The 10,929-nt window shown below is 31.5% G+C and overlaps 1 protein-coding gene and 1 pseudogene across 1 annotated transcript; one reads left to right on the top strand and one right to left on the bottom strand.

Annotated features, from left to right (window-relative positions):
- Window positions 1-451: 451 nt before the first annotated feature.
- On the top strand, window positions 452-8,009 carry LOC131621052 (probable leucine-rich repeat receptor-like serine/threonine-protein kinase At3g14840; annotated as a pseudogene).
- Window positions 8,010-8,799: 790 nt separating this feature from the next.
- LOC131621053 (peroxidase P7-like) lies at window positions 8,800-10,398 on the bottom strand. The gene is made up of 4 exons (XM_058892259.1): window positions 10,121-10,398; window positions 9,747-9,938; window positions 9,483-9,648; window positions 8,800-9,361 (listed from the first exon to the last, which is right to left on the bottom strand). Exons 1-4 carry the CDS (start codon window positions 10,346-10,348, stop codon window positions 8,961-8,963), a joined length of 987 nt encoding a protein of 328 aa, XP_058748242.1. The 5' UTR covers window positions 10,349-10,398; the 3' UTR covers window positions 8,800-8,960.
- Between the last annotated feature and the right edge of the window lie 531 nt (window positions 10,399-10,929).

The following is a 10,929-nucleotide window of genomic DNA, read 5'->3' as shown; positions in this document are numbered from 1 at the left end:
ACTCTGTAGGAGCAAACCTTTATATATATATATATATATATATATATATATATATATATATATATATATATATATATATATATATATATATATTGACTGAAGACTTTTAAGATGCTGCTGCTATTAGGCTCTGCTCATTGGTGTTATGTATATTATATTATTAGTTTTGATTAAGAACCGGGTGCTATACTGCCATTGACTATTGGTTTGATTATGGTCGTAAAGTTAATATATTTTATTTTTTTATATATATTAGAATATTATACAACTAGGTATCATTCATAAGAAACGTGTGGTAGATAGAGTTATAGTCACAACTGTCATCACCAACTGGTTTTATTGTACTGTATACACTGTACACGTTCTACATACACACAATACAACCGCGACAAAGGAGTATTTGAAGGTGTCGGTGCCGATATTTTTATTTACAGTTTTTATGATAAAGAACAATTTATGGTCAATTAACACTGAGACAGCCGTAATTAGTATCACAACACTTGTACGAACGAAATTGCGAAAGTCTTTGCGCAACCGTATACCTGTACTTAAAACATTGCATATAAGTATGAAATGGTCTTCAACAAGCTACATTAAAAACTGATCTCTATCCAAGTATTACTATATTCTGAGATTCCATGTATATAATTGCACAATTGGGCAACAAGTCCACAGTTGACTGTCTTAATCAATACAGAAGCACATTTTGTTTATTAACCAAAGTTTTTGATAGGTCAATAATACTATACTATAAAGCCGACCCTAAACTTATTTGAAGTTTCTCTTCATTTCTCATCAGCAAACAAGTTCTTTACAATTTCTCACCTTTCATATTCATATATCTATATGATATATCTCTAGCTGTTTTTTTTCTGCTACTGAATTTGAAGCTTTATATTTTGTCATCATATCAAGTATTCAACAAGCATGAATAAAAGTTTTCTTAGTTTCTTCTTTCTTTGGCTCTTTGCAATCTTTTTCTTCGCCACCTTAGTTTTTGGAGCCACTCTGCCAAAAGATGAAGGTTATTTTTCTCACTCAGATACATATTATCAATATATTATATAGTTTATGTAGATATCTAAAATTGTTTTTGGTTTTGCAGTGGATGCTCTTAGAGATATTGCTAAGACACTTGGAAAGAAGAATTGGGATTTCGATGTAGATCCATGTAGTGGACAAAAAAATTGGACTTCTTCTGTTCAAGTAAATGGGAGTGAAAATGCTGTCACATGCAATTGTACCTATGTCAATGCCTCTGTTTGTCATGTGACTAACATGTAAATCTCTTTACCCTTCTCTGTTTTAATATATTACTAAAAAAAATATATTCAATTGCCCTTAAAAGTTATAGAGATAACTAAAATGAAATTAGTTTTTAGAATTTTTTTGGTGGATTTTTAACTTTAATAGTGTATCTAATGCTTAGTGGTGAGATCAAAAACTTACTCTTATTTTTTTATGCTAAATTAGGAAAGCTTATAATTATGATAAAAGAATTAGTAATTTAAGGGTAGTATCTTTTTTTTTAATAGGAAAAAAACTCTTGCTTTCAATATTTCAAAAACTCATGTGTTAAAGAAAAAAAATACTCTAAAATCTTGAAAAAATTAGCAATGAAACATATGTGTAACTGTATAAGTACAATAGCTCTTGTAAATAAAAATCTGAAACATATAAGAAAAAAATGTAGTCCTCATTTTCATTCATATACCATTATAGGTAGTAAAATGGACCGGACAGATAGACATACCCGTTTTGTCCGCAACTTTTGGTGTAATGGACAATGTTTTAAGCCCACATTCTCTACTATGTCTGTTCCCTTCGTTTTTTTGCAGACTCTGTTCCCCATCCTTCCCATTATTTTAGCGGGAGGAGTCAATATTTTCTGCCGACCCCTCTAATATGCTCGCCCAACTCCATTTTTTTGTGGCGGGTATGCCAATTGGCACCCCTAATAAGTTACTAAAATAGACTATTTGGTGAAGTATTCTTGTGTTTTATTAAAAGAATTGTTAATGCAATAATTGTTCACATGTTGGTTTCGTCAACTTTGTAGTGCTGCTTTCATGCTGTTTTATGAAAACGTACGCTATCTGTTCTTTATTTTGGACTTTTTTTGCATCTACTTTTTTTGTCTGTTTTTATATTGTACTTTTTGCAACTTGTATATACATTGGTCTATTCTCCCACTTGCATGAGTAGATAGATATGATAATAAATTGTAAAATTAAATAATTATGAAGGATAATATATTGTGTTTAAATGATTATTATTAATTTAATCAACTTACTAATAAATGTATGAATGTACGTGTAGACTTTTGAAAAGTCAAAATCTCCCTGGCACTCTTCCATCAGAATTGGTCAGGCTGCCTTATCTTCAAGAATTGTAAGTTTCATTTATTCAATTATTACTTGTACATATTTATGTATTTTTATTTTATTTTTTACCTGACATATAAAAAAAAAACATTCTGATATTAATTTATTTTTCTCTCCACCTATTACAGTGATGTTTCCCGCAATTATTTAAACGGTACCATTCCTAAAGAATGGGGCTCCACGAATCTGATTAAAATGTATGATTTCTCTGTTATTTCATTTTTTTAATTTATTTTTTAAGACTTTATAATTAATTTCTTTTAATAATTTGATGTAATAAAGAAGCTAATGACATTGACAACATGTTTCTTAATCATTACAGCTCCCTCCTTGGAAATCGATTAAGTGGTTCAATACCAACAGCTATAACAAACATATCCACTCTACAAAGTTTGTGAGTTTCTAATCAATACAATTTTTCTATTTATGTTTTTAACTAAATTTTGTAGGTATTTTAACATGATTTTAACAGGGTGTTGGAATCCAATCAATTTTCTGGAAATCTTCCATCCGGGCTCGACAAACTTACACAAATTCAAAGATTGTAAGCACTTTATTTTATTACATTTTCATTTACTCGGTCACGAAATTTGTTACTAAATCTACTATAAAGAGATTAGGGACAAACATCATTTTTTCGGTGTATAATTTTTGTTGCTGTTAATTATATTTAGGTTACTCTCTTCCAACAATTTCGATGGAGAATTACCTGCTACATTGGCCAATCTCACCACATTACAAGACGTGTAAGAATCATATTTTTATTGAACTATTAAGTAATGACTAAATTATAGAACATTGGTTTTGAACATATAGTAACTTTTCTTTGTTTCATACACAATTTTACTATGTATAGTCGACTCGGAGACAATCAGTTCACCGGGAAGATACCTGATTTTATTCAAAACTGGACAAGTCTCAAAAAACTGTAACAACTTTCTTTTCTCTTTCTATTTTATTTTATCTACTTTAACTGTTTTTCATCAATTGCTTGAGTTTAACTTGTCTCTTTTTTGATCTGCTTTGATTTTGCAGAGTGATTGAAGGAAGTGGATTAAGTGGGCCAATTCCTTCTGGAATTTCAGTTTTGGAAAAATTAACTGACTTGTATGTATGATATTTTATATATATATTTTTTGGTAATGATAATTTATATTTTTAATTATATAGTAAACAATGTTTCAAAATTAAGTTTCTTATTTGACTAATTAGTTGTGAATTTAATGTGAAAATAATGCAGGAGAATCAGTGATTTAGATGGAATTGAACATTCATCTTTTCCAGATCTTCGTAACATGACATTGAAAACTTTGTGAGTTGATTCATGATTGCACTCACTCTTTCAGAAATAGATAGCATAAAAAAAAAGGTACTCATAGTACATTGTTTATCTATCTTTCTTTATTCACAGGATTCTAAGGAATTGCAACATCAATGGAACACTACCTCAGTATCTTGGATCAATGACTAGTCTAAAAAACTTGTAATCCCATACTTTCTCAATTTTGTTTCATTTCAATTCATGTTAAATTCTCTTTTGTCATTCTCTTATGCGGTTTTTAAACTCGTCGTTGGTTTGGTTTCGCTTTCAGAGATCTCAGCTTTAACAAATTGAGTGGACCGATTCCAAGTAACTATGACCCCCTAAGAAAAGTTGATTACATGTAAGAATAGCTCTTATCCCACAAGTGCTACTACTAGTATTAAGTCCTTAATGAATATTAAATTCTATATATTGAATTATTTACATTATTTTTTATGCAGATATTTAACTGGAAACCTTCTCACTGGACCAGTCCCTTCATGGACACAGAAAGCTGACAACCTGTGAGTTTTCTTTGAAATGCTAAATATATACTTTATGTTCCTTTGGATTTGGAGTTCCTAAATGTTTCTGGTCTGGTCGAACTTAAGTCTACGCCACTGTGCTACAAGATACTGTCCGTTTTGGGTGCGAGAGCCCTCACAGTTTTGTCCTTTAGAAAAGACGCTCCGTTGAGGTGTATGAGTGTTGTATATAAACTATCTTTAGCGTCGATTCTCAAGTAGCGTCGAAACAGTTTCATAATTTATCTTTATTTGACTTATTATAAAATTCTGACTCAAATTTTATAACTTGTATATAGAGATATTTCATACAATGACTTCAGCCAAAGCCAAGGGACTCAGACATGTCAAGATGGAAATGTGTAAGAATTCTCGGCTTTATATGCATTTTTTTTCGAAATTTAGAAGCTATTTGATTCACAACCATTTCATATGTATCACAGGAACTTGTTTTCTAGTACTTCGACTCGCAATGACTCGTAAGTTTTCTGTTATACATGCTACATTATTTTTTCATTATCTATGACCTTTTCATTTTCTTCTTAGGAATCTTGAATTGATTATTTGAGATTATGCTAACTTATTTTGTCTTCTGTCATTATCATAGAGGAAAGGTTTCTTGTTTGACAAGCTTTGTCTGTCCTAAAAGTAAGTTTCTTTGCGGTGAAATTCCTGTCGATTACTAAGATTTCACTTTTGTTTCAACATTTTCAACTTTATTTTGTTTTCTCACTTTACTTTGCTTGTGCCAGCGTCATATGCTCTTCATATAAACTGTGGTGGAAAGCCGGGTAACAGTCAATGGAAGCTCATACGATGATGATGGCGATGCAGCAGGACCAGCAAGATTCCACCAGAGTGGAACAAAAAATTGGGCATTTAGCACAACTGGAAACTTCATGGATAATGACGCTGGAGACTATTATACATGGTCGAATAAATCTGCACTTTCTATGGCCAATGCTGAACTATTCACGACTGCACGGGTTTCTCCCACATCTTTGACTTATTATGGATTTTGCCTTGGAAATGGAAACTACACAGTTAATCTACATTTTGCCGAAATCATGTTTACCGATGATCAAACATATAACAGTCTAGGAAGACGTTTATTCGATATCTATATTCAGGTACATGGCTATTAGTACTTTGGAGAATCGTTTATATTTAGGCTTGTTATCATTGCGAAGTATTAACATTTGAGTTGAAATGTTATAGGGAAATCTAGTACAAAAGGACTTTAATATTGCAAAAAAAGCCGGAGGAATTGGTAAAGCAGTAACAATACCATTCACTGCTGTTGTGGCTAATAGTACTTTGGAGATTCGCTTATATTGGGCTGGAAAAGGGACTACTAGTATACCGTTTAGATCAGTATATGGTCCTCTTATATCCGCTATATCTGTTGAATCCGGTAAGTTATACTTCCGAAGTTCATAATTTCATAATATTCATAGTTTAAATTTGCAGTTGCGTCCGCAATTGAAGTTATACTGCAAACATTTATATTGCGGCCGCAATTACTGTTGTAGACTGTAGTTTAAAACCATCTCGATATTGTGATCTGATAAAATATTGTTTAATAATCTTGCAGATTTTCCACATCCTTCTGAAAATGGAAGCAGCAGCATATCTACAGGAGCTGTGATTGGAATTGTGGCTGCAGTAGCAATTGTTATCATTCTCTTAGTTTGTATACTTCGTTGGAAAGGCTGTTTTGGAAAGAAAAACTCTTTAGAAAAAGGTAATCAAAAGGATAAATCATAAACTTTTCATGTGCCAAGACACTTGCAACTTTATAATAGAGTTATTTTAGTATTAAGATGCATCTGATTTTTATTTTGCATCAATTAACAGAGGTAAAGGGTTTAGATCTACAAATGAGTTTATTTAACGTAAGACAAGTCAAAGGAGCAACAAATAACTTCGATATTTCCAATAAGATTGGAGAAGGAGGGTTTGGTCCAGTATACAAGGTATTAACAAATTATAATTTTTCCTATTGTTTAGTAAAAATTCTTAAATTACATATAACATTTTTCAAAATTCAGGGACGTCTGTCAGACGGAACATTGATAGCAGTCAAGCAACTTTCTTCTAAATCAAAGCAAGGAAATCGTGAGTTTTTAAACGAAATTGGGATGATTTCGGCTTTGCAGCACCCTAATCTTGTTAAACTCTATGGATGTTGTGTGGAGGGAGATCAGTTAATGCTGATATATGAATATTTGGAAAATAATAGTCTTGCTCGTGCTTTATTCGGTAATTTTTCTACATGGCCAACTTTGATTGTCATTTATATTCCACATTTTTCTAAATTATGACTAAATGGTACCATTTTTTTAATATCTATATCCTTCACAAATAAAGGGACTCAAGAACAGCAAATAAGATTGGATTGGCCAACAAGATACAAGATTTGTGTTGGTATTGCTAGAGGTTTAGCATATCTACATGAAGAATCAAGATTGAAAGTTGTTCACAGAGACATTAAAGCAACTAATGTGTTGCTTGATAAAGATCTGAATCCAAAGATATCCGATTTTGGTTTGGCCAAGCTTGATGAAGAAGAGAACACTCACATTAGCACTCGAATAGCAGGGACATAGTAAGTTCTATATTTAAATTTATTTAATCAACAAATAGTATTCATACTTACACAAGCATGACTTAGTCTTTGAAACATTAGCACCTATTAATTACTTTGCTCATAGTGCAAGCTATTGAAAAAAAAATGGATTTGTGTTTATTTCAAAAGTTTCATGTTGCTAATATATATATATATTTTAATTTTACAGTGGATATATGGCTCCAGAATATGCTATGCATGGTTATCTGACCGACAAAGCAGATGTCTATAGTTTTGGAATTGTTGCCTTAGAAATCTTACATGGTAGTAACAATACCACTCTTCGACAAAAACAAGAAGCTTTCCATCTTCTTGATTGGGTAAGTATCTTGTCGTTGTGTTTGTATCATGCCAATTGTATTTAGGAATCATTACCAATATAGTCAAACACGAGATCTTAAGTAGAATCAATTTGCTTGTGAAAGATCTTAAAACTTGAATCGTTAGCACAATACATTTTTTTAATAATCTTGCTTCAAAAAGCTCGATCTTGACCACACCAGCGAAAAAAACGATCTTCCTTTGATCATAGCACTGTCACGCATGCTTAGCGTGTAAGATCTTACTACTATCTTACGATCTAGCACTCGATCTTGACTATACTAATCGATTTTTTATTTTATACTATTCTATTTACCAGGCACATGTCTTGAAAGAAGAAGGTAATCTACTAGAGCTAGTTGATAAAAGATTGGGTTCAAATTTCAAGAAAGAAGAAGCAATATTGATGATAAATGTGGCCCTCTTATGCACCAATGTGACTTCATCACTCAGGCCAGCAATGTCCTCAGTGGTAAGCATGCTAGAAGGTAGAATTGAAATCCAAGAACTGGTTTTAGATTCAAGTGAGGTATTGGACGAGAAGAAAATGGAAGCAATGCGAAAACATTATCAGGATCATAGCATATCCATGGAAGGGCCATGGACTGCTACAACTTCTTCTTCAGTAGCCACTGATCTTTATCCTGTACAACTAGATAGTTCTTACTTGGAGAAAAGAGTTTGAAGACTATGGAGATAAAATTGTCTTTAGTTTTATCAATTATTTTGCATGAGTTGGTTTCTACATTTTTTCCTCTTCTTTATTCCTTTTAAACTTGATTGTAAATTGTAATAATACCACTATGATTTGTTTTTGCTCTTGGAATGTAATAATTTTTATTTTGAAATTTGGGAGTAACTTGTGACAAGTAAATTTAAAAATGGGATTTTATAAAAGCTTGTGTAAATACATGTATTCAAATACATGTATTCAATGCATTAAAAATGTATTAGAAATTGAAATATTGACTTTTATAAAAAATATTTTCTTTATTTAGTATTCTTAAAGAGTGTCCTAAGGACACTTGTTAGCATGATCCATATATAAAACGATATATAATTCAAGGTGGTAAATTCTCTTCTTTCACTTGTTCATAAGATCAATTGAAAGAAAAATAATTTTACAAAATTGATATCAGTAAAAGATTTAAGTATGATAATTCAAGCATATCATAAGTAAATTGTACAAAATAAGTGACAAATGATATTCTTTTTAGGAGTATTAATTTAGTTTAAATACCTCAACTTTTTAAACCAAAAAATATTTCAACTCTAATTGATTTTATAAAGTAAGTTATATAATTGGAAGCGCACTTTCCATTTTCATCTTTATCTTTTTAATAGAGTTTCTAGTGATTAATACTGGTTTATTTGTGACAGAGACCTTTTTAAAAAAAAATTGAAATTCTTACTTGCATTAAAGAATAAATAAAAATGTCTCACAAAATAATAACTAAAAATGAGTAGAAAAAATTAATTATTTTACAGAATTAATATATCATTTTTGTAAAACATTGACTAAATCTTTTTAAATTTTTTTAGAGCTTCCCAGGCTGTTTATTAAATATGAAATAAAATTCACAATAAATCAATATTAAAATAGTCAACGATAAACTTCACATGAAATAAACCTTGATATATAAAGCTTTTTCTCCTTCATTATTCAACATGAAATTATATAATTACCCGACAACACACAATGAGCAAAATAAAAATACAAAGAAAACTTAATTAAAAAACAATATGCTGATCCAGCCTTAAATTAAATAAAAAGATGCATATATTTAATACAACATCATTTAACTTGATGAATTCACAATCCTGCAATTCTTTCTTATCTCACCATTTGAACCAGTTAGAGGACTAATGTCTCCCATCTTGATCATGGCATCGACGAAATCAGAGAAAAAAGCGTTTGGATTTATGCTATATTCATGGACTATGGAATCAGTGGATCCACCATTGAAGAGTTCTTGGTCAGAGTGGAGTAGCCCCTTAATGTCAACAAGATTCTTGAAGTAATGATTGTCAAAAGATGTTGGTGTCGCGAGATCGAGGGGTGCCAAGTTATTGTCTCCCGACCCGGATGGCTTAGGGCATCCTGATTGCCTTGTGCGAGCAAAGGAAGTGTCGATGTTGGTGTCGTTGTAAATATGGCCTCTAAAGGTTGTGCATTTCGCTTGTCCAATTGTGTGACCACCTAGTCCAAGTATCATCATTTAAAAATAGTTTAGTACATATAATCGTAACAAATTTTAGACTATGTGCAATAGTGAGCCTTTAAAGACGGCCCTGATGGGACTATAGTCAATGTAACATACCAGACAATGCGACCAAATCTTTGGCGGAAAGACCAAGAGCATTATATCTTGAGATGAGTTGATTGAGGCTTGAAGTTGGTGCTGGGATGCCATTGTTTGCAGCTGATTGACTAGCCGTTCTAGCGTCTCTTCTTCCAAGTTTCACATCCCAACTTGGACCTCCAAGCTAGAGAAATTTAAATATAATCAAACACTCTATATCATATAGTATTTAAATTTGTATGTATATGTTTTTATGTATATGTAATTTTGGTGAATACTTACGATTTCAACAGAGTCTCTAGCAGTAACAGCGAGGATATCAGCACAAGAGACTACACCCGGGCATACTTGCTCCACTGCTAACTTAATTTGATCTATCACTTCAAATCCACGCGCAGAATTTTGGTTTGGTCTTGCATTTTTCTCTCCCGTAATGCTCGATGTGTCATCGAGCAAAATCGAACCATCACATCCCTACAATAGTTTATATTTATCAAATTTAAATTCGCAAATATCTTGTATAGTCCATAACAAATAGTACTCTTTCAATCTTATATTAAGTGCCACATTCACAAAAATAAAAATATTTCAAATTATATGTTCTTATAATATACGTATATATTTAGAGAGGAAGGATTGAAAAAATGATTACGTACATTAACAAAACAATCATGGAAGAACAAACGCAGAAGAGAAGCGCCCATGCGAGTCTCTTTTGCTATGGCGGATTCAACCGTGCACTTCACAGTTTCAAAGAGTTTTGGACAAGAACTATAATAATAATCTTTCGAAAGTGAAGCATTTGCACTCCCCATTAACACGAGAACCAAAAGAGAAAAACCAATGATAAAATTACTACTCATGCTAGAACAAAACGAAGCCATAATCAACTAGATAATTATACTTAAAAGACAAATAGAAAGTTGTGTGTTTGGAAACTAAGGAAGTGTCTCATATTTATATATAACTCTTACGACCAATTCATCTGCCAAATTTGTCAAAATACGTAAAAGATTAATATCAAGGTACATATTGTCAAAAAAGTTAAATAATATATTCTAGTAATACTATCAAGGTGCTTTTGCTCTCTCTTTAATTTGCTAACCTAATACCTTAGACTTAGCTCAAGTTATAATCATTCAAATGAATTACTCGGTTTGATTTGATTAAATAGATTTTAAAATATTAAAAAGTAAACCTACTACGTAATGATTTGAATGAGACTAGTGTGGTATTGGCATGCGGAGATTTGTCAAAAGTAAGGGGTGGCAAATAAACTTTTTTTTCTTCTTCTTAAGGTTCCATTTTATATTATATTGATTAGGTGAATGAAGTTTCCATGAGATCAATTCAAATAGTTGATCGGATCTAATTGATGTATGCAAGCAAACGTTTGTCTTCTTAATTTAGTTTAGGATAAAAGGTTTACAGCCTCATTTTACTTAATTTTAGTATTTACCATCTT

This window comes from Vicia villosa, linkage group LG7, assembly GCF_029867415.1.
Source record: "Vicia villosa cultivar HV-30 ecotype Madison, WI linkage group LG7, Vvil1.0, whole genome shotgun sequence".
Taxonomy (NCBI): Eukaryota; Viridiplantae; Streptophyta; class Magnoliopsida; order Fabales; family Fabaceae; genus Vicia; species Vicia villosa.
The sequence above is the reverse complement of the archived record's forward strand: the minus strand, read 5'-3'. Positions and strand labels throughout refer to the sequence as shown.